This window comes from Pseudonaja textilis, chromosome 1 (assembly GCF_049901715.1).
Source record: "Pseudonaja textilis isolate UNSWEBS1 chromosome 1, rPseTex1.2, whole genome shotgun sequence".
Classification (NCBI taxonomy): domain Eukaryota; kingdom Metazoa; phylum Chordata; class Lepidosauria; order Squamata; family Elapidae; genus Pseudonaja; species Pseudonaja textilis.
The window spans coordinates 39,331,366-39,355,897 of NC_141990.1; the positions used below are offsets into that span (position 1 = coordinate 39,331,366).

At 40.2% G+C, this 24,532-nt stretch overlaps 3 protein-coding genes across 16 annotated transcripts in view; 2 read left to right on the plus strand and 1 right to left on the minus strand.

Annotated features, from left to right (window-relative positions):
• Positions 1 to 5,063, plus strand: part of PPP2R5D (protein phosphatase 2 regulatory subunit B'delta) — a 55,423-nt gene extending 50,360 nt beyond the window's left edge. For all 3 annotated transcript variants that reach the window (XM_026695905.2, XM_087931726.1, XM_087931732.1), the window contains exon 16: positions 1,977 to 5,063. In XM_026695905.2, coding sequence (XP_026551690.1) covers positions 1,977 to 2,114 — 138 coding nt within the window. In that variant the 3' untranslated portion in view covers positions 2,115 to 5,063. The remainder of the gene's footprint in view (positions 1 to 1,976) is intronic.
• Positions 4,947 to 11,124, minus strand: MEA1 (male-enhanced antigen 1). 4 transcript variants are annotated; one of them, XM_026695907.2, is made up of 4 exons: positions 11,083 to 11,124; positions 9,322 to 9,604; positions 9,107 to 9,209; positions 4,947 to 5,570 (listed from the first exon to the last, which is right to left on the minus strand). In XM_026695907.2, exons 2-4 carry the CDS (start codon positions 9,592 to 9,594, stop codon positions 5,407 to 5,409), a joined length of 540 nt encoding a protein of 179 aa, XP_026551692.1. In that variant the 5' UTR covers positions 9,595 to 9,604; positions 11,083 to 11,124; the 3' UTR covers positions 4,947 to 5,406. The 4 variants fall into 4 exon arrangements, with proteins under 4 accessions (XP_026551692.1, XP_026551693.1, XP_026551694.1 ...); XM_026695908.2 differs by having other exon boundaries at positions 11,022 to 11,124; XM_026695909.2 differs by having other exon boundaries at positions 10,986 to 11,124.
• A 1,436-nt stretch (positions 11,125 to 12,560) lies between these two features.
• Positions 12,561 to 24,532, plus strand: part of KLHDC3 (kelch domain containing 3) — a 55,154-nt gene continuing 43,182 nt past the window's right edge. For 2 of the 9 annotated variants that reach the window (XM_087931749.1, XM_087931798.1), the window contains exons 1-2: positions 12,561 to 12,697; positions 13,046 to 13,135. The gene's annotated coding sequence lies outside the window, so the exon portion shown is untranslated. Of the gene's footprint in view, positions 12,776 to 13,045; positions 13,136 to 14,875; positions 15,005 to 19,027; positions 19,142 to 24,532 lie in introns of those variants that run through there. The other 7 variants (XM_087931770.1, XM_087931802.1, XM_087931741.1 and 4 more) reach the window with 5 other exon arrangements.

The window sequence follows — 24,532 nt, forward strand, 5'->3', positions numbered from 1 at the left end:
ATTATATAAACCCAGTTGATCCAAAGCCTATTGGTAGCGCGTAGTTCCTGGTAGCTAGTGTTCCCTTAAGCAATCAAGCAGGCAAGCTAGTCATAAACAGTTGGCATATGGTTTCTCTGTGGAAAGGCAAAATGGGTGAAAAATAAATCCTTAATTCTCAAATGGCTTAGGAGATGTGTACAAGGATTTGTCAGCTACCACAGCTTAAAATAGAGGGACAGTGGTTTTCAAAACAACATGCTGGATGTATTTCTGACTAGTTAGTGCAGGTTTATAAACTAACCCACAGTTTCTGAGTTCCCAAAATAAACCCCCAAGTCACAAAACTTTTCCAGTTCATTCCTCTACCTGCACTCTTTTTAATGGTTTGTTTGTTTTACATGGCTTTTGGGAAACAAATACATAATTATTCTAGTAATTGTGAAATGAGGTTACAGTCACTTGGATGCACTTAGGACTAAATAAGTACCAATGCGTAACTGGAATACTGACTGCTTTGTAATTTAATTACATTTTGCATGAAAAGACAAAATCAACAGTTCAAGAGGAGGCATAAAGGAATCCATCCCATAGAATTTGGGATGGTTAAATTACATTCTAAACATTTCAACAAAAGTATTTGTCCTTCCTCGTGGTGATGCTCCTTGAATTATGTAGGTCCATGACACAACTCCAGTGTTGATACACTTCATGTCAGTCATAATTAGTCTTGGCTTTGGAATGGGCAGAGTTGAGGTATCCACTGTATTTCAGACTGGCAGGAGAGTATAACTTTTTACTCCTCTGCTCCTACCTTCTGTACTTCCTCTGTTTCCTTCTAATTTTGCCTCTTGCTTAGCACACTGGTAGCTATTTTTCTGCTATCTGAATTTGAAACACCAAATTTGAAAGCTCTTTGAAAGAGTTTGTATCATACATTCCCTGTCAAAAAATAGGTTTTAAAAATTGTGTGCCCACAGATTAAGTTGTGTAGTTTATTGATTAGTCAATTGACCATATCAAAGCATGAACATCAGCCACAATAAGTTACAATTAAATAAGATACAGTGACATGCAATAAAATAGATTACAGTAAGATAAACTTGCCCACAGTCCTCTGCTGTCTGAAGTAGAAGCAAACGGAAGTAGAATTCAAAAATAGCAATCTCTAATAATATGACTCAGAGGCAGAGTTCCCTTCGTTTCTTATGACATGTTTTGGAGCAGTGGTCCTATTTTGTAAAAGATACAACCCCACAATATGTGGTGGTATTTTAATTTCTGTATCAAGATACTCTGACTGGTATTTCTGCTTCTTAGTTTCCATGTTGCTGATTTGTAAACTAGAGTGTTGTCTAGCTTGTTTCTTTCGTGTTGAATTTCATTATCATTGTAGTAGTGTTTGTGTATATTGATCTATAATCATTGACTCAACTTACCTACTTCAGTTGTTAGCTTGCTACACACTTTGTTAATACTTAATTTGTGACTGTGGTAATTCTGTTGTTATCTTGCTTGTGTGACCTTGTACCTGATTATTATTACTTGAAGGCTAGTGCCTTAAAGGAAAATGAAATAGCTAAATATATTAGTTAGGGATTTAATTGGTGGCTTTCTAAAAATTGCCAGAGCATAGTTTCCCATCATCTTTGATAACTGTTGCCAAGGCTGGTAGGTTTGAAATCCAACATATGAAAAATCAGACTGTCCTGTCCTGCTTGCTTAGTAATTTCTATATTGATTTTTATTTTAAAAGTTGTAGAATTTAGTAGCATCATAAATTTAGTGGCATCTCTCTATGTCATCGTTTGAAAACAGAGATTGGCTACAGAGCAAATAGGTATTTTATGGATTTGGGAGATGGCCCTAATTAAACCCAAATAGGCCATGATTTAATAAACTATATATAATATCCAAGTGAAGAGAGCAAGTTAGCTCATGGGAGAAATTTGCAGATCCTAAAAACTAACATTAATCTGTTATGTATTTGCATTTAGATGTTGAAAGATCTGAAGAAGGAGAAGGTTTTGCTGCGTCGGAAATCAGAGCTTCCTCAGGATGTCTACACCATAAAGGCTTTGGAAGCACACAAGAGAGCAGAAGAATTTCTCACCTCAAGCCAGGAGGCACTCTGACGGGCTAGGGAGACCCTGGAGGGTACACAGAAATGCACTTTGTTCTAACATATAGCTAGGGAATGAACATGGTGACCTGTGCCTGTCCTCCACTCCATTCTCATTCTTTCAGGTTCAATTTGATTTTACATTGTACCTCATATCCCACCACACTTTCACTTACTCCTGCTTTAAATCTTTTAAGGCTGTGTTTTGTGTGCACATGTGATGGGAGCCTAGGAACCTGTGAGAATATCATTCCATTGAAAGGAACATCCTAATATCTGAATTTGTACAAAAAAAAAATCTGCAGTCCCAGGACCAAGGCATTGGGAATGTATCTGTTTATCAGTCATCCAGAGCCCTTGATTGATGTCCTCTTTCCACCTATCACACAACTGGGTGATCTGCATAATAGAAATCTTACGTTCTATAGACTAAACAGGTCAGTGTAGGCCATTTTCTCTTGAGAATAATGTGATACATCCCTCCCGTAAGACTTAAAATAAATAGCTAATCTGATGGAGATTGCAGCTTTATTTAGTCGTTATGAGTAAGGGTGATAATGTATACCCCGCCCTCTCCCTGAAATTGTGTTTGCATTAGCAGCCATGCATAATTCCAAATCCAGTGATTTAGATAATTCTTTCAATGAATTTCACCTTCCAGAGGTTTGCAGTTGATCTTTGTGCCTGACAGCTATTGTGCAACTGCTGCATGAATGTGTTACTTGAGTCTTGCTTTCTTTCTATCTGTTAGAACTGGAAGGGGAGTAGCTGTTAAGCACATTCTCTACTAATAACGCCAACTTTCCTTTCAGCTGCTGGGTTTTAAGCTCTGGCAAATCTTAAATAGACAGCTTTATTCATTTTGCAAATTAAATAAAGAATGCAGGAAACTCTAATTTCCATTTATCAACTGAGCTAGTCTTTCCCAATTAATTTATCTCCCTGTTGCTAAAGTTCTACTCCCAGAATCAGCTAGCATGGTTTTATTTTCAGTGTTTATGTGGATTCCAGCTGTTCTAGCCCCATTTGTCAGTTCAAGAAACCAAACATCAAGTAGCAGAAATTAACTTTAGGGAATATATAATTTTGGGGGTATTTGGATTTCTTTGAAATATGGGTAGTCAGAATGTAAGTGTTACATTTATTTAATAGCTTCTCATAGTTGAAAAGCTGCTGACTTAATTTGGATCATGGAAATCACAGAAGGGGGAGCCTTCACTCTCCTTTGGTTAAAGATCCTGTGCTGTAGCTTTAGAAAAATTGTTTCTAGTAAGTATCTTGCCACTCCCCCGTGAGGTTTTATCCATTTATTGCTCATTTAGGGGCCCCATTTTTGGAAAACAGTGGAATACCAGAAAAATGATTTTGAATTGGACTGTGAGGCTTTTTTCATGTTATTGTTTAAATCTCTGTGCGTTGTAATTTTGTCTAGTTACTTATACCATTCTGTTTCCATTGTACCTTTAATGGCTTGATTGAAGTTTCTTTGTAGCATATTTCATTTCAATATTCACAGATTTTACCTCTTCAGAGATTATCTTTTAACTCTTAAAAAACTGAAATTAAAAAAGTGGACGTTTGCCAATTTTCCATACTGATACTCGAGCCACAGGCTGAGTAACTATATCATGCTCTTCTTTTTTTTTTAACTATGAATTATTGAATAAATCACAGTGCCTAGGCTTACCCATAATGCAAGCCAAACAAATTTCAGTCTGATACATTCCTCTTCAGTATTTTTCTCTGTGGAATTCTTCATTTTTCCACAATTTTTGTCTCCCTACTAACAGTCCATCAGCATTTTGTGATCATGAAGCATGCTCAACCTTCACTAGCCTATTTCTGGAATTCGCACAAGCTTTTTTCTTCCCCAGGACATTATTACTTTGGTAACCTTTATTTTGCGAATGGTAGTATTTTAACTACATGAGGACAGGCACTTAGAATTGAAACTGACGTTAGAATATATGATGCTAACCTCCACTGTCTACTGTCAAAATACCCTCAATATCTGTTGTTCAAGATGCTCTGTCTGGCTGTAGTTTCTCATACTAATAAGGACATCTTTTAATCCTCTTGCAAAGTACCAGTTGAAGCATATGTGGAAGGAAGTTAAACAGGAACTTATAATTGATTTGCAAGATGTTCCTTGATTCAGTGACACAATCAAACAAAAATGATGCTTCACTGAGTAGCTTGCACATTCAGCCACTGGTTTTTCAAAGTGTGATTTAGCTGTGGAAGGAACAAAAGAAAATTTGGAGCTCCTTAACACCAACATGTGGTTGTCTGCTTATCTGTTTCCCCTCAAGGTTGGGCTCTGTAAATGAGAAGGACCATAGGAAAGTATCCTTCATTACGCACATGTATGCTACACAGCACTTCTATGCCTGTTACAGTTTTGCATAGGTGAAGCAGGGCTGTAATTGAGCATCATACGCTGTACACTTAGATGTAAATATAGGCTTTGTCTAATCTTTCTTTGGGATCAGGGAACTTGTGTTTGGGACCTAATATTAAAATTTAGTTTGCTGCCAGTTCATTTGAGTGTCCTATATATCTAACTATCGGAGAAGCTATATGTAAAGAGGTAAAAAAAAAAATCACACTTCAAGCCAAATGAGCACCTCAGCTACACAACTTCCAGTTATGCTCTACCTTAATCTAGCTCTACTTAAACCCCCTGCGTTTGTCCCTATTTCAGCTTTTTCCTTCCCTTACTATTACATGGATAGGGATGGAGCTGCCTCTTTTGTATCTTATACAGCCCTTCTCAAGAGGGTGGGAAGCAACTAAATGATACATTCACTTCCTGGACACAAGTATTAAGCTGCTTTACAATTCATTATGTACATATGGTGTACTTTATTTTCAGTAGAGTATTACATAGTACGACAGTGTTGGATTTTGTACAGATGTCCCTGTATGTACAGAACTAAATAAAATGGATCTCTTGAAAAGATGATACACTGGACTGCACCTCATGGCCACATTTAGCTCTTTAGCCCATGTGTCACAATAGGTAGTGGGGAAGAGGAGAAAAAAACAGACTAAACACATATCCAAAACACTTTTTTCTTTTTCTGAGGATTAATAAAACAGCCTCACGGTCACCACAACTAAGCATTTATAACTAAGTACTGTAGACAACTGGTGAATTATTTGCAGTTTATCAGATGAATTGATAGGTTCAGTGCTGGAGAAAGATGAGATAACTATTTAATCACTTTAAAGAAAGATAGTTTAAAGTAGATTAGCTCCAGCTTAGCTGTTTTCTTTGTAGGCAAGAAGCTCACTGGGACTCTTTATTTCCATTCTGGCTTAAAGCCATTTTGACTTTGTCTGTCTTGCAGTGTTCGTTGAACCATAGCCTGCCATTGCTCATCCGATATCTCATTGGCCCATGCAGGAATGCTCAGCATAGGGAGCTTGACTCCAGCCATGGTCCTTTTCACTAATTCCACATGTTCTACAATCAAAAAAAGGTGCAAAGAGTGAGAAATAATCCCCATCCTGGAGACTGTTCATGTAGTTTCAATCTAAATGGATAAAGGAGTAACTCACCCACACTGTCAAGCAAAATTTTTCATACATATTTTACTATACACCAAACATATATGGTTCAAAAAAGCCATGCACCATCCTGAATGGAATGTTCTTCAGTTTAAAGTTCTGTCATTCAACATAAACTAGTATGAAAAACTTGGAGGGCCAGTGATCTTACAAAAGGAGATGATCAAAATAGCTACATAACATACACAACCTGCCTGTGTTTCCCCAAAATAAGACCGGGTCTAATATTAATTTTTGCTCCAAAAGACGCATTAGGTTTTTTTCAGGTGTTCTTATTTTTTTCCATGTACAAAGACATGTCAAGCAAGGCCCATGGGCCGGATGGGCCCATATCTGGCCTGTGGGGCTGTCCCAGAGATAGCGAGGGACTGGCCTCACTGCCCTGGCCTAGCTGGGTGTCCCTCCAGCATGTGCAAAGGAAGTAGCGAGCACATGGTGGCTGATGGTGGCTGGCACACTCTGGGGCTATGCAACCTGCGCAGCACAGGTGAGTCTGAATGCTGCAACTTCCGAGCTGACCATCCAAGCAGGCAGAGGTGCGGGGGGCGGGGGGGAGGCATGCGATCCGACACTGCACAGCCGCCTGCCCACTCCATCTGTTTTTGCTTGTCCATGGCTGCAATGGGGCAGGTGGCCACATCATGCATCTGACAGGCCGGATCTTGTGCCTCCTCCCATGCCTCTGCTGCCGGTGCCACTGATGCGAGGCAGGTGGGGTGGGGGTGGCACCCCACCTTGGCCCATGCGCTCCACCCTACCGTCCAATCTCTTTTTCCAGCTCTGCCACCCACACGGGATGAGCCTCCTGCTGCCCTACCTGCGACAGCCCTGGCAGATGAGAAGAGTGGAGAGCCCACATCCCCAGGAGGCATCTGGGACTCCCCTCCCTGCTCCGCCCTGGCCCTCACAGGCACCTACCAACACAAGCAACACTGAGCTGGCCTCCCCACCCCACTGAGGGCAAACACAATGCTGACGATCTTAACTGGGGCTCATTTTTGTGGTAGGGCTTATATTAAGATCCTGGAAAAATGCTAGGGGTTTCTGGTTTGGTTTTATTTTGGGGGAAACGGTATTTACATACTGTTCTGAAAAATGTTTATTCTGCTAGTTACAATAATCAGGCAATTGCCAAAGAATAATTTGAACAGCTGGAGATGAAGTGGCATAATAGTAGGATACAAGACTATTTGCTTATGTTAAACCTCGTTAAAGTTGGATTAGGATGATATACAAACCTATTATATGCCTGATTAAAGGCAAGGAAAAGGAATTCTTATCCTGCTAAAGGCTATGGCTTCCATAGGCCAGTAGTTTTATTTCCAAATCAAACAATAATAGATGGCAAGCCACTACAAAATTAGATGTGATAATATACACTGCATAGTGGCTTCACATATATCAATAAGGCATAGTTTATTACTGGACAACTACCGTGTTTCTTTTGACCCCCGAAAAAAAAGGCCGTCTTTTCGGGGTAACTTAATTACTACCCCCGCGTGCACCCTTGCCTAGAGTGCCCTCCGGGCAGACATGCCTCGCCACCAGCCGCTCCTAATGGCCGATCGTGGTGGAGCGCGGAAGGCTCCCTACCCACAAATGCCTTTGCTGCAGACCCAGGTATGGTGCTGGCTGCAAGCCGGGTCAGCAGATGCGCGGCAGTGGCATGGATGTCAGCCTCGGTGGCAGCGGGGCACTTTGTGCCGCTGCTGCTTTCTCTGCCGCCGCCGCTTTTCCTTCTGCCATCACCGTGGCCTATGCTGTGTTCGGACTGCAGCCATTGGGCAAGACGCAGAGGCCGGAATCTGTGATGGACATCATGGCGTGGCGGTTGCAGAGAAGTGGCCCTTCCAGTGGGTGGAGGAACGGTTTGAGCGCATTCCTCTGCCAGCAGTGTTTCAGCCGCTTCTCAGGCAGAGGAGCCGCCTCCGTAGCTTCCATGGTTCCTACCAGCGGTGGTGCATTTCTCACTAGCGCCGTCTCCAACAACAGTGGCCGCAGCAGCAGGACAGATCCCGTTGCCGATGAGAACCACCTGCCCTCCCGCAGGGGCATCGCTTTGCTTGACGGCGGCTGCGTCAACGTCCTACAAGTCGGTGAGTCATTTGGGCTTTGGTTGGTGGAAGCAGCGGTGGGAGCGTGATGCCATCGTTTCTCTTCCCCCCCACACACACACATCTCGATTCGCTTCCTGTGCCAGAGCTTCGGGTCACGGTCTCGTCCCCTGTACGGTCGGGTGCTCTCCTCTTGCTCCAGCTGCCCAAAAACCCCCTGTGGACCTTTTCCCCCTCTTTAAGTTTTCTTTACTCTCATTCCCTCCCTCATTTCCCTAAGAATACAGACTGGCCGGGCAGCTTCCTCCCCACCCCACCCCACCCCGGTAGTTTTAAAAAGGGAAACATCTATCCATTTTGCCCTTTGAGCAGAGGCAAACCTTCCAATCAAAACATAAGAGAAAGGGAATCATCCTACAGACCCTTAGCACCAAGCTTCCCAGAGAATTCTCCCAAAGGATTCACCCCAAAGGAGGATTTACCCCCTTAAATGCACTCCCCACCTTCATCTGGTGGGGAGGGCAGAAATAGGATGGAAATCCACCTCCTGGATTTCTTCTGGCAAATCCCAAAGACACTCTTCCCTCTCTCCCTCCTTCTTTCCCTGTCAAGCTTCTGAGAGGATTCTCCCAAAGGATTCAACCCAAAGTGCTCCGCTGAGGCTGACATCCACGCCGCCGCAACGTGCCTGCTGACCCGGCCTATAGCTAGCACCATACCCAGGTCTGCAGCAAAGGCGCCTGGTGGGGATAGGGAGCCCTCCACGCTCCGCCATGATTGGCTGTTAGGAGCGGTTGGTGGTGAGGTGTGGCTGCCCGTGGGCCGCTCCTAACGGCAAGTTCCCCCCAACCCTTCCCCCACATTTCATATGTTTTAAATAGGCCTACATTTGGGGGGAGGGGCTTAATTTCACCTCATGCCTAGAAAACATGCTGGGCCTTACTATTGGGGGCAGCATTGTGGGAGAAACATGGTCCAATTAACTATATTAACATACAATCCTACAAAGCACATGCAGAGTTCTTAGACCATCCTAAGCTAAAACCACACTATAGCTTAACGTGGAATATAAATCTATACACAAACATACCAATACTGTAGGATTAAGAAAGAAGAAATCAGTTTTATACATGGACTAGTTCTAGATTGATAAAATCTAAATTCAATCCAGAGAATTGAAGAGACAGATAGAGTAATAATCTTGGCTGGAGAGGAAAAAGTGCTAGATGACACTGAAGAAGTAAGGACTGCAGCTTTTTATATGTATAGAGATGAAATAGTATAATGTGTCACATCTGCATTAAAAGTCTAAAATAAAGTTAGAAATATCATTATACAATCTTATCAGGGCACAAAGTTGGAAGTTTTGTTATATTACCTGGATCCATGGGGATTGAGCTGTGACTGCTTTGAGCTACAAGTCTCTCATCATCCTCATTATCGCTTTCGATGGGTGGGTCAGGCAGATGTAGTCTCATTGCCTGCATATGATACACAGGGCCATTAAAATTAATCAAAATGTAAAGATACATGCATTAATTTTCTCCTGGTAGCATTACTTCCCATATAGGGTTTTTGAAACAAAACTGCCACCTGAAGTCGTTGATTGATGTCAAGAGCTGGTTCTGTGCTAGTTGCTGTTAATTCATGTGTTGTTGATCCCTGATCTGGTTCTTGGTTCAGTGGCTGGTATACATAGCCATTATTGATACCCTCTTCCTCCTCCTCCTCTGGTTCTTCACTACTCCATTCGCTAATAGGATCAAGAGTTCCATCAGATGGTTCTTGAAGCCCCAGGTCCTCGTGCTCATTTGGACAGATCCTCTCTGGACCCATTCTCTGTAGAACTACTGTCTCTAAGGCCATGCAACTGGATCTGTACAGAAAAAATAAACTTGATCTCAGCACCTGGCATCACAAAAGTAGTGAACGTAAAGAAAATTGGGAGAGTGTAGAGAACCAAGACATGTCAAATTTTATAGCAGCAGATTCCATTCTAAATTAACACACATAATTATGCTTAAGTATTACATGGTATATTAGGTATTTAGCGTTTTCAGAAACTCTGCTTCTGTCACTAGTGAAACTTTTATTTTGTTACCTATGACAATTTTACATATGCAATGCTATAATATTTAACCATTATTTATTTAATAAACTACTACAGGCAAGGTTCACGTATGCCAATGCAAAACCAAATAAACCACAGCACATGATTGCATCTAATAAAATCAATAGTCCTGCCAAATCTGTGATACTATTCTAAGCAAACTCTTGATCAGAGTATCAGTCAGAAGTTAGTTTTCAGTCAAAGTCATGTAATCATTACAGATAATTTGTTAATATTTCAAATTTTAATTTATGAGAAAATAAGTAGACATGAATAAGAACAGAATAAAACCTGTCCCATTTACTATGGTAATTACAGTGGAACCTATGTCAAAATCTCTCAATATATTTTATTTTCCTATTCCATGTTAGAAAATAGGTGCAACTCATCCTCTCAAAAAATGGTGAAAACCCCAAATAAAAGACACTGATCTGCATAATATTTTTAGAGCCTCAGCAGTAGACAGCAAAGCCAAAACAATTTTAAAATACATCTATATAAAATTATTGCATAAAATTTCCTGCAAATTCAAAGTAGCAAATTTCCTAGTTACCATATAATTAGAAAATAGACTCTGTTCAATATTTTAATGTGCTAGAAGACATCATTAACTTTTCAGTTACATTAATACTTCTTCCCTTATACATGTTCCCAGAAGCCTTGTTTAGCCGACAAGGGTAGAACTAGACTAAAGCCTATTTCTAGCAGCAAATGGACATCCACAAGCACCATCTTAAAAAAAAAAAAAAACTACTCTCCCCACCCTCAGAATAAAGATGTTAGACCAGCATTTTACAATCAGTCTTCTTTCCCACAACCCAAACCGATGGCAATTATTGCAGCTTATGGAGGTTTCTTTAACTATAGGCAATGTGCAGTTATTTTGGGGGGGATCTCGAATTTAGCTTAACTAATTACTCCGAATTAATTGAGCAAAGAGCGAAAGCCCCGAGTCAAATCTATGGTACACAATTTTATACCTCTCTTTACTAGCTTTTTATCTTAACTGAAGAGTCTAGTCTACCTTTCAGGGTTGCTCTAGATATTAAAACAAGGTCATACATGAGATAATATTTTGATGCTTAAAAATTGCCCTCTATATTCCCATAACTACCATTTCCAACATCGCTTGCTTATCCCATTTTACCATGTACGAACGGGCGACATAAGTATTCCCTTGCACCTGCTAGGAAGAGCTGTCAGCAATCACCAGTCCCACCGCTACAAAAATAGCCTATCCTCACCAAGATCAATTGCGCTCTCTTGCTGTAAGACCGAATTAAAAGATCTTCCACGGCCTCAACCCCCGGAAGCGAGGCACATCCGGCCATTGAGAAAATCGTCATAGCTAAGCGCGGCTGGAGATTCGTAACTATGACGACGCGAGCCAACACTGCCCTCTGAGGAGACTTGACAACGCCGTTCACCATGTCTAGCCGCGCCCTTCTCACGATTATGCCCTTTCTTTTTTCTTTTCTTTTCTATAGCCTGCCAAAATGCTCTGATAGGTGCTTTATGTGTGATCAATTCTGCAGAAAAGAAAAAGAAAATCATCCCCGTAAACGGGGCGAGATAGTCTGTATTAGAAACCCATGGCAAACTATTTCTCGAGATCACATTGAAAAGGTGAATTATTAGCTTCCCTTTTCCCTGATGAAAAACATAAGCCTTGTACTGCAAAACATACTGATTTCTTAAAGGCAGCATAGAGGGGAAGCTTTATGATTCAGCTGCGAGCTTTGGGGGCAGAAGTTGTGCATCAGATCAGATCACAAGATATGGTTGTTGGCTTATGATCATTTCAATAGGCTACATAAATTTCAAAGCATATTTGATTTGGAACACCATTATTGGGTATTATTCCTGTGACAATCTTATTTGTCACAAAAAAGTACAAGTGGTTTATTTTTCAGCTATCTTAAAAGTATATATCTCTCAAAATAGTGACATAGTAAAAACACCTTGATGCAATAGTGACACAACAAAAATAAATTTTAAAAAATCCTAATTAATAAGATCCAGTCCAAATGTTAGTAAAATTAATGCAAAGCTGCTAAAGATCAAATTCTGAGCCCATGCTCAACAATATATGTATAATATTGTTACAGATTTGTCAATAAGGACAAATAACACCCCCCCACACACACACACACACACAATTTGATTCCATTCTTAAAACAAAATTAAACCCGGTTAAAAAGTCAGCTTCTTTTTCATGAGTTCTTAACCATTATATTTGTACAACACATCCACTCCACAGCTTAATTTTGTGTAACTTATCCATATTGAAAGCCTAAAGTATAAATGTATACAATCATGGTGTATAAATGGGAAGGAATATTACAAGTAATATAATCCAAAACCCTACATAGGAATCTATTAAAACTTCTTGGACAAAACAGTTGGCTGTCGCCTCCTCCTTTTTAAAAATATCAAGTCCAACAGTTGTTTCAGCCTTAATTGTTCTTTTGCTCAACAATTTCATTGGTGGTTAAAGATCATCTTCATTCAATTATGACAGTGAGAGAGCGATAAATTGGTGGATTTCCCATATTTCCAAAGCGCACATCTGAGGAGAGAAACAGCTCCCCCATACATGCGCTTGAAACCTTTTCTCGCGCAACCTTACACTTCAAACGACGCGCAAAAATGGAACACTACATTTCCCAAGCTGCCTTAGTGAGTGGGACAACCCCCGCGCTTACGCGCCGATGCTGAGCACAGGCTGGGCCTGGATGAGGGAGAGGGAAAGAGAGAGATTGAGTCGCCTGAGGAGAAAACTGGACTTAGCCGGGTCGTTAGAGCGGGTATGACCCTTCGGGGCCGCAGGTCGGCCCCGCTTCCCTCTCTCCTGGGCAGGTAATGAGCGAGAATGAGTTCCTTCCGAGCCGCTGCCGAGAAGGACGCGGGATCCACCAGGGTTCTGCCGCGGGGCAGGTGGGCAAGATGCGCGTTGTGGGGCGCTGGGCTATGGAGGTGCAATCAAGAGATCGTAGCTCCGTTCGGAGGGATGTGAGGACGGCCGAATCCTCGCGGCCGTCAGGTACTGGGGATGGCGGTGGAGGCCCGCCTCCGGGGAAAAAAAGAATAATACGCATGCCGATATAAAAGGGAGACCAGACCACTGAGGGGTGTGACAGGACGGGCACCTTTTGTGAGTCTTAAAGGAGGCATCTTGGCCTTGTTTCCACCCCCCGTCCCTTCCAGGTAGCCCGAACTGGAGCTCCCAGCGTGTGCCCTCGAGGGTCACATGTCCTGACTGAGGTGGAGTATCAAACATCCCCTCAAAAATCAAAGGTATGAAGTCGGAACGTCGGAATTATTTTACGAAATAGAATAACTCTAGGAAATACTTCATGCAAACAAACACGAATACCCGAATAAAATAATAATAAAAGAAATCACGATTTGCTGGCCAGTGATGTCAGCAATAGGAGATGCCTGTTGTGGGGGAAATCTGTTGAGTGGAATCAATCAAGTTGATATACAGAGATATAAGGCCAGGTGTTTTTATGTTATTTTATTACAACAATCCCATAGATTTACAGTAGAAAATGTTTTTTTTTTTTTTGGCACCTAACATTCCCAAACTGCTGCCGCCTCTTGATTTATGGGAAATGTTTTCTTTGTTTTATATTTTTTCCTTTTATTCCTCTGTTGGTTTCCCAAGGAGGACAGGCATAGGAAGTAACCTGAACTCCATTACCTATATTAGAAACTTGAGCTCCTTTATCTATGTGAATATGTAAACTTATGTTATTTATTACTTATGCATTAGTCTCTCCTTCCCTTCTAAGAGATATAATTATGAGAAAATCTTTTTTTATGTGATAGCATATGTTTAAAATGTTTTGTACATTCTCAGACCTGTTGTCTGCAAACTTTGATTTTTAAATATTATTATTATTTTTCTGAAATTTGGGAAGGGGCTACAATGATAAAGCAATATATATGTAATGTCCATATAATTGCAAATACAGTTGAGCAAATATAAAAATTGGTTCACAATTTGCAGTTTAAGAAAAACCAAATGATGCATATGTGAATTATAGTTACATTTCTAGCTGATGTCAAGTAACATATCTAATATGAATATTTGCACTTCTTAATTTTTTATTTAAATCAAAGCATAAATTAATTTCCATTTCCTATAAAAAAAAAACAAAATCCAAGAACAGTATTTCGGATATCTTTGTTTTGCTGAAAGTAGAATTCCTTGAAAGACATTCTTCTAGAAAATATATTACTTTCATTAATTTCTCCTGAGATTTCTTCTGTCCCTTCTAATCTGCTGTGGAGCTAATAATAACAATATATTTTTATGTCATGCTGTGTAGTAGTTTGATTCTAACTGGAACTTTTGATTATAGTATATTTGTATCTGGTTTTCTGTGCCGTCTGTTCTTATTGTGAGCTTTTATGATACATTGTTAAGGAAAACTGCAATATAGTTGAAGTGCCGAGCTATTCATCAGATCAGAGTGCTTTGCTGATTTTGAATGAGAATTTGGGACAAAAAGGACTCTTAAAATAAAAGTAATGTTTCTTTAATAAGAAACCATATATATGTGTGTGTATACATTCACATCCACGCACATTTCCATTAAGAATTGTTCAAAGTAATCAAGAATTTTTCATTAAGAAATTTCAGTATAGAAATATAGTATCAGTTGACATTAATATTTTATTGTGCTTTTTAAAATCTAAATGAAATATTAATATATATTGCAAGTCTGTGTATGATATGCCACCTGCAAAATTAATAAATCAGTTGACTGTACATGTCTAATATACAAGTAGTTCTCATTTAATAATCATTCATTTCAACAACTGTTTCAATTTGTGACTCTGAGCAAAAGAGACTTACGACTGGTCCTTATAGTTGCAGCCACTGCAGGGTTCCCACAGTCATGTGACCTTGATTCAGGTGCTTAGCAACTGGCTTACAATCACAACATTCCAACATTCTGCAGTCACATGGTCACCATTTGTAACCTTCATTGCCAGCTTCTCAGAAGTCAAGGTAATGGGGAAACTGACAGGGCATTGCAAATGGTGACCCTAGGATGCCACAATCATGTGGAATTCACCTAATCTAAGAATGCTTGAACTGCTTTTTCCAATGATGTCGCTTAGCGATGGAGTTCCCTATCTCAGTTATCATTGGTAAGCAAAGACTGCCTGTAATAATGTACAGCAATCTCTGAAATATTGGGAATATTAATGCTGCTTTCTATTAAAGGTTACATGGGTCTCAGAAATATTGATTTTTGATCTATAGTATAAGAGTCAGTTCTACCTATTGAAGAAAAATAAGGTTTAGTAATTTGAGACATCAGCATGTTGCCCCTGACTAAATTATAAGATTATGATATTTTGAAAATAACTATATTAAAAAAAATATGCCAGAAGGAATAATGGTAGATAATTTGTACTTTGTGTACATACGGGCAGCATAATCTACAGCTGTATCTTAAAGTTTTGCAACCTATCGCCTGGTTAAGCAAGATCATGATTATATTGGTAGGACCAGAGTGAAGTTGGGAGCTATTTTATGAGGTGAGGCAATGGCTAATTGGATTTAAACAAGTGCTTCTTTCTGTGTTTGTCTCATTCTGATGACAGAATGGCCATATAACAAAAGATAAGAGGCCAAGAAGGGATAAACCTATAGTCCAAGGCACATGTTAGTATTATTTAAGAAAATAAATATTTGACTTGCAGTTATTAGTATTATATTTTTATCTGTCTTTTAAAAACATATTTGGTCAGTTCATGATGGCAAACCTCTAAAAAATCGTGCGTGTTTTCCTTGAAAAAATAATCCTGTGAGGTTCATTAGGATCAGAGAGACTGACTGGTCCAAAGTCACCCAACTAGCTTTCATGCCTGAGGCTTAATATTCATCTGGTTTCTAGACTAGTACCTTAACTAATACATCAAACTGACTCTTCTTATTGGAAGCTAGAATAACTTTATGAGATAAGAAGTGGCTGGATAGATTTCGTGAAGGCAGCCTGTGAGCATAGCTTGCTGTAAACCTTTTGTTGTTGCTGTTAATTCAGCTTATATAAATTGTAGTGTGTGCACTTTCCTTTCCTTTGCCTTTCTTCATCTGGCATTCTTACTGGGCTTTGACAGTTTCTATTTCTTTATGGTATGTCATTTTAATGACATTTCACTAAAGGGAGACATTAAATCAGAAAAGAGGATTCAACACCTGAGATCTGTTGTCATAAAATCTGTCACTTTTCAACCAGTGGCAAAAGAAAAATAGAGGTATTTGCAAGGATAGAGCATCAGTAGTTAGAGATGCCACATGACAGGAGCTGATGTTAGATCTTACTTTGAATGCCATATTGGCAATATTTGGGGGGAAGTGAGGATAGATGGCTTTACATTGACAATTTTGTGATGCATTGGTTTCACTTTACAATATGAATGGGGATATAATAGCCAAACAGTCACAAGTCAGGTTATGCAAATTTTCAGATGCATTTTCAATATGAAAATGAGAAAAGTGTCCTATTTGATAGTGTTTTATAAAAGGAATTAGCTTAAGTAGTATATTAAAAAGTGAAAAACTATTGAGGGATCAGAGACCATACTGCAACCACACAATACTTTGGGGTTTGTAAGAGACTTTCTGCAAACCAGGGTTTCACTGAAAGAGAAGCTTTAGAAGTTGTTTGGATATTGAACTGTGAGAATGGGACTAGAAGGTCTCAAGAAAGTAAACTATTTTTATTCTTACATGAAGATCATCTAACTCCTTCCATAATGAGCCATGGTGGCACAGTGGTTAGAGTGCAATACTGCAGGTTTCTTCTGCTGACTGCCGGCTGACTGCAATTTGACAGTTCAAATCTCACCAGGCTCAAGGTTGACTCAGCCTTCCATCCTTCCAAGGTGGTGATTCTCCGATGCATCTTCTCTTGCTGGGTCTTGCTGCCCAACAGTTAGAGTTTTTCAAAAGATTTTTGCCGCAGGAAACTATGGGCGGCTACTTCTTGTCTTTGTTGGTGTAGCTGGGTATGATCCTACCCTGAGACACTGGCTTGTAGTTGCCACCTCTTTTCTGCCGCGAGAGGCCTCCAGACGCTACTCTTTTCCAGTACAAGGGAACTTCAGCCACCGCTCTTTTTTGGCATTAGGGGCTTCCAGCTGCCATCTCTTTGCAGGCCTGAACCAAGGTGGCAGCTGCTGCTGCCTCGGTTCCAGCTGGCAAAGAGGCAGCAGCTGGAGTCCCCTTGCACCAGCAAAGAGGTGGCAAGTAGAGGCCTTCACACCAGCAAAGAGGCGGTGGCTGGAGGCTGCTTGTGATGGCAAAGAGGAGATGGCTGGAGGCATCTCGCGCTGGCAAAGAGGCAGTGGTTGCCACCATGGTTCAGGCCAGCAAAGATGTGGTGCCTGGAGGCTGCTCATATCGGCAAAGAGGCGGCGGCAGGAGGCCCCTCGTGCCGGCAAAGTGGCAGTGGCTGCCAACTCTGTTTAGGCTGGTAAAGGGGCAGCAGCTGCCGCCTCAGTTCGCGCCGGCAAAGAGGTGGTGGCTGGAGGCTGCTCGCACTGGCAGAGGCAAAGGAAGGCTCACCAGGCAGGCAGGTAGCTGGGGAGGGGCATAGTGGGCAGGGCCAGCCAGTGGCACGATTAGCTAGTTCTCCGACCTGCACAAAATCTTAACAACCAGTTTGCCTGAACCGGTCTGAACTGGCTGCATTCCACCTCTGGGTCCAATTATGTGTAATCCACAGGATTTGCTTTACATCACTTACCTTCAGGCTGTGTTCCCTTTCTTTTAACCAGCCTCTGTGGCTTACCCAAAGCAGCTCTGGGTCACATGAAGCCTTCATTTTTGAAATGGTTTCAGATAATGTTCTAATTATGTTATTCTAATTATCAATAATGCAGCCTTTGCAGCTTACAGAACTATGTGAAAGCATGCTCCATTCTTGCACAATTTTCAGAGGGTTTGGAGGGAATGCAAGAACATAACCTACTTCTGCCACTTCTGGAGGTTGAGTGAGAACACACCCCATTCTCACGTGGCCTTCAGAGCCTCTAATAATTACTCATGAATGGGGCATACTTTGTCAAAGGTTGATTAATGCTGATGTGTCATCCAAAACATTGTGACATGTCATGTTTGACATATGTGTCATAGCTTCGCCATAATTGGTTATACTACAGGTAAGAGAAGACGTATCTGGTGTACTACAGGTAAGAGAAGAAGAAATAACTTTTTCTACTAATAAATAAAAATCTAGAATTTATTGTTAGCAATTCAGCAGGCTACAGTATCAGTGTCAGCTAATAAGTGCAAAACTATTAATGTCTTCTGAATCACTAGTATGCCTTACATCAGGAGTATCAAACTCAAGGCCTGTGGGCTGGATATGGCCTATGGGGTGCTTAGATCTGGTCCACAGGGCTGCCTGGAAACAGCGAAGGACTGGCCCAGAGTGCCTCTGTGTCAGGATTCCGGCAGTTAGTCCAATTAAATCATGAGCCTTGACTTTCTAACAGTGAAAATGGAGCTCGGGGGGGTCACCTTTTTGCTAGCAAAGGGCTGCAGGAGGCTGTCACAGTTGAAAACTAAGCCTGGGGGGATCACGTGGGGTCCCCTAAGCTCCATTTTCACAGGCAGAGTACTAGCAAAACAAACTACTAGCAAAAGTGGATCCCTCCCAGCCCCTCCTGGGCCACCACAGGTGCCCCCAAAACGAGTGAGGTTGAGCTGGCCATACCCACCATGCCCACACACACACACCGAAGTCAAACACAACTGTGATGTGGCCCTCAATGTAATCAAATTTGACACCCCTGCCTTACATGGATACTTAACCATTGTGTGTCACAAAGCAGGATTAGATCTGCCTATAGCTTAACCCAGGAAGATTGTTCTGATTTTATGAGAGAGATAGCATAAAAGTAAGCCCAGGTTTGTTGTTTCTCAGGAGTCTTCTAGATGTTTACAACTTTTCTGCCTTAGTTTATAAGTGACTCATGCTAGCTAGCTATCAGTCCAGAATTGTTAGAACTGAACCTCATCACAGATGGTTACTATTGGCTTCTATCCTGCTGTCTTGGAATAATTAGCCAAAAGAATAAATCAGAAGTCAGAAATGCAAAAAAGAACTGGATAGATTTACTTATGAATGTAATGGGGTGTTGGATTGTGCCTAAAATAGAACAGTCAGCATGGATTGCTTCAACCTGTCTGGATCTATTTTTAATATTCTAAACCATGTGGTAAAACCACAACCTTTCACGTTTTATATCTGGAAGAACTAAAGCCACGGCATGGTAGGGAATTTATATATCGTTGCATAAATTTGAGAAATTAAGGTATTAGAAAAGTAGAGGTTTGTTACTGCTGCAAATTATTAATAATATCAAAATTGTTTATCCCTGCAGGTCTAAAATGAAACTGAGTTAATATTAATCACTAGAACTGAATAATTACAGCCAGACTGTTTAAGTTATGCAGAAGAAGTCAGACTGTTAACAACTCTTGACACACTTGTACTTTTCTATGTATTACTTTTATTTTGATTTCTTCTGTATCTTCTTGGAGTTAAAAAATTAATTTTAAAATGTTATGGTATCAAGTTTATTTTATTTGGTTTTACTTGTTTTGTAGAACTGTTTTTTTTGTGTTACAACTTTTATTGTCTATATTGTCTATATCCCTATATACAAGATTTAGATTTTAAGGTCATTGAAAAAGGTTCCTACCATCTTAAACTTTTTAAAGCATAACGAATATTGTTGTTACAATATGATCTGAGAAATATGCTGAGTACTTCAGGTTTGAATAACATTTCTAAATGTTGCAACAACCAAATTATGTTTTGGTGTGTCATTTTGATTTGCATAGTTGAAAGCAGTTTTGGAAACTTTTCATACTCAATCCTAAGTATAATTTATACATTAATTTTTCAAACTTACTATGTAAACAAACCTGATTATTTGTAATGTCACCTTCTCTCAGTTGCACATGTAATTGAGCATGGGCTATTTTTCAATTGTACATGTAATTGAACATAATATTACCATTTGTGTTCTGAGGTTGGCAAAATAATTTACTTAAATTGTCAACATTCCAAATAATTTGTAATATTAGGTCAGTACGGATATTATGATAAGTGTACATTTTCTGCTACTTTCCAGTTTTGATCAGGGGAGGCTGAACAAGCTTGGGATTGTCCTGTATGACCCTATGGCTTACATAGCTTTACATCTGTGCATACCCATAATACTTTATCAAAACATGCCTGACCACTCAACCCATTACAGCACAACCAACACAAGCTATAAATAGAATATCACTGCCATACATCAGAAACATTTCAGAAGCAACCAACAGATTATTGCAGTCACACACATAGTACACAAATCAACTAAAACCTCCAAAACATCTTAAATAAACTAAAAGACCCAGTAGTCCAGGAAGAAAAAAACAGGAATCATCTGTAACATACAGTATAAGAACAGTACTCTTTTCAAACTTGGACACTGTCCTCTTTGTAAAAAAAATTGCCAGCCTACATGGACAGTTTACCTATCTAGAATCTCTAATCTGTGCTCTCCAAGCAGAAATTAGGTGCCCAATCCAGCCATCTATTGAGCTGCCATGCTACCAGCCCCCACTACCAAAAAGATCCTACAGGAAAAGGGCAGTATGGACAACTGTGGGATCTGGCAGGATGAGAGCTGTGGACCATAAACACAAAACTTTTGCTGTGTCCCAGCATAACAAATACAATGTCCTTGCTGACCTTAATAGGGACACTAAAGTGACAGGTCCCGGTAGTTGTGATAATGATAACTTAAGTAAGCTGGGTATCATGGTCCTAGAAGAAGAACTTACTTTGGAAAGGAGAAAGTGTGAAGCAGGTATAATGCACCAGTTACACAAGAAGAGCAAGGCATCCAAAAAGAGAAGCCGCCTTCTGGTTGGGGACTCAATTGCAAGGGATGTAAATTTAGGAAAGAATACTGAGGTTTTGAAAGAGGTCAGGTGTCTACCAGGTGCTACTGCCAGAGACAAGAAGCGTATTCTTAAGATAGTCATGAATGCCAGCAAGGACTGTGATGTTGATGCTATTATACATCTTGGTACAAATGATCTGTCCCAGAAGGATGTACTTTCTGTTCAGAAAGACTTCCAGAGCTTGGGTATAAACTTAGTAATATGGACTGCAGGCTTATCTTTTCAGAGGTTCTACCAGTATACAAGGAACAAAAAGGAAAAGGGCAGCATGTAGCAGAGTTTAATGTGTGGCTAAAGGAGTGGTGTAAAAGGGAAGGCTTTGGTTTTATTAGTCATGATGTCTGCAGCTGGTCCAATGAAAAACTGTATAAAAGAGATGGTTTGCATCCATCAAAGAAAGGGACTGAGTTACTTGGCATTAAAATCACAGATTTCCTGGATAAACATTTTAACTGAACAGCGGGGACAGAGAATTAATGGATTCAGAACATCTCTGTCCCCAGCAACCTAAAACTAATAAGGATACCAGTGGATGCAAAATAGATGTTTGTGCAGGTAAAATTATCAACCTTAATGCCAACCAAAACCAAGAATTTAATAGTGAGTGCCATACCATGTGCACTAATCAAACAGGTGGCAAGAAAGTAGGGACAGGCAGGCACAACACAGGTGATGTAGACAGTAAACACAGTGTCAAACATAAAGATCTCAAGTGCCTATATACAAATGCACAAAATCTGCGGAACAAACATGGTGAACTCAGACTTACGAATATGTGAAGGTAAATATGATATAGTTGGAATAACAGAAACTTGGTGGGATGCAACTTACCAAATTTGCAGATGATACTAAGCTGGAAGGAATAGCTAATACCCAAGAAGATAGGCTCAAGATCCAGATGGATCTTGACAGACTAGAACACTGGGCCATATCTAATAAAATGAAATTCAATATAGAGAAAAGTAAAGTCCTACATTTAGGCAAGAAAAACCAAAAATACACATATAGACTGGGTGAAACCAGGCTCAATACCAGTAACTGTGAGAGGGATCTTGGAGTCTTAGTGGACAACCAGCTAAACATGAGCCAGCAGTGTCCAGCAGCAGCCAAAAAAGCTAATGCAATCCTAAATCGTATTAACAGAGGGATACAATCAAGATCAAGGGAGGTACTAATACCACTCTATAAAGCCTTAGTAAGACCACACCTAGAGTACTGCATCCAGTTTTGGTCACCACATTATCACAAAGATGTTGATACTAGAAAAAGTACAGAGAAGAGCAACCAGGATGATTAGGGGACTGGAGACTAAAACATACAATGAACAGTTGCAGGAACTGGGCTTGGCTAGTCTAGTAAAGAGAAGGACCAGGGGAGACATAATAGCGGTCTTCCAATATTTGAGGGGCTGCCACAGGGAGGAAGGGGTCAAGCTATTTTCTAAAGCGCCTGTAGGCCAGACAAGGAATAATGGATGGAAACTGAACAAGGAGAGATTTAACCTGGAAATAAGGAGAAACTTTCTGACAGTGAGAACGATCAACCAATGGAACAGCTTGTCCTCGGAAGTTGTGGGAGCGCCATCACTTGAGACTTTCAAGAAGAGATTGGACTGCCATTTGTCAGAAATGGTGTAGGGTCTCCCACTTGGGCGGGGGGCTGGACTAGATGACCTACAAGGTCCCTTCCAACTCTGATTATCTGTTATCTGTTGTCTGTAACAGCCACTAGGTAGGATGCACAGGCATAAAAGTAGCAGAGGCATCCATGAACATCAATTACAGTTAGAAAACATGATTAAAAACTACTTAGACACATGGACAGACTCGAACATAATTTCAACTGGAAAACGTTGATCATTCTAGATGAAGCTAAATCTAAAATCAGTAGGAAATTCCTGGAAGGTTGGCACTTAGATATGTTAGCCATCAACAGAGACATTTAGCCACCATTCAAAAGAGACAATAAAAAAGCTAGGTGAAAAACAAAAAGGCCACAACAAATCCTCTTCAGCAGCAGACAAGTAGAAATTAACATCAGACAAACAATCAAGAAGAAAACAATGCCCTAATCAAGAAACTACTATGGAGAAAATAACACCCCAACACTACTGGCAAGACATGCTGCGGTATATAAACAGCCAGCAAATATCACATTGACTGATAGTTTTATTTATTTGTTTGTTTGTTTATTTATAGAATTGATAGATCATCCTTATCACAGGGTAACTCTGGACAGCTTACAGTCATAAAAGAAATTATATGTGTGTATGTATATGTATAAATAATTACCTGTGGTTATAATAACATATTGCACATTTTTCTGATTGACTATATGTAGTCCTTGACTTACAACCATTTATTTAGTAACAATTCAAAGTTACAAGTGGCATGGTTATATGATCAGAGTTTGGATGCTTGGCAATTGGTCATATTAATGACCATTGCAATGTCCTAAGGTCATGTGGTCATCTTTTGTGATCTTCTGATAAACAAATTCAATGAGGAAGCCCAATTCACTTAAAAACTGGATTACTAATTTAACAACTGCAGTGATTCACTTAACAACTGTGGCAAGAAAGATTGTAAAATGGAGCAAAATTAACCACTGTCTCAATTAGCAACAGAAATTTTGGGCTCAATTGTGGTCATAAGTCGAGAGCTACCTGTATTCAACTTGATTGATTATGTGTCTGAATGACTGAACAAAGAGGGGTGTGCGTGTTTGTTTGTGTATTTGTGTGAAGCAGGAGAAGATGGAAACTGGACAAACAAGGGAAAACAGGGACTGTATTTCACACGCATCTGAGCCAGATTTCAGTCACATATTTTTGTGTTGCTTGTTATATGAGCAAATTGCTGTCTCACAAAATTGTCCGGTATGATACCAGTCATGGCAGAAACTGTCTATTAAATGGAAATTTAGCCCTTGATTTCTGTGACACACAAAGTTCTAATTAACAATTAAGGTTCAAAACTTAGAACAACTGGACAAGACCAGGTAAACATTAGAATTTCCAAGGAGATCAAATCATAAAAGACATAAAGATACGGATATGGATTCTAGCCTCTTATTGATCTCAGGAAGAAGCTGTTAGACTGGGAACTTCCAGATGGACCTGAGCATCATCAACAGTAATTAGCCTTGATTGATATGCTAGCTTGCTTGAGAGTAAAAACCATGAGGTCTTGATTTTTTAGGGATTTTTTAAAGGATTTGTCTTGATTTGTTGCTGTTTTGAAACAATCTGGCTTCCCTTCTCTTTGGCTCTTGAAATATATTGCAGCTAGATGGTCAAATCTCTGGATTAGAATCATGCTGATGAGCATACAATGTGATGGTCTTTGTCCCTTAAAGTGGAACTACCTGGTACCTCATCTGAATCTTCTATGGATGGAATCCACCTGAGAAGGCTTCTTGTCCCTCTCTAACACACATGCACTATGTGATTAAAATGATTGTGCTGAATTCCTTAGGCCAGGGCTATTAAACTCCCGGCCCGTGGGCCCGATGTGTCACGTGCTGGCCATACCCACAGCCAGTATAGTGAAGGGGGGGAAAGCCACGATACATCATGTGATGACGACGTGAGTTTGATACCCTGCCTTATGCTGTATTCTACTCAAAAATATAACTGAATTGTAGATAAGAGCTACAAGCTAAATATGTATTCTTTGTCCACTTCTAATACTTTTCATCAT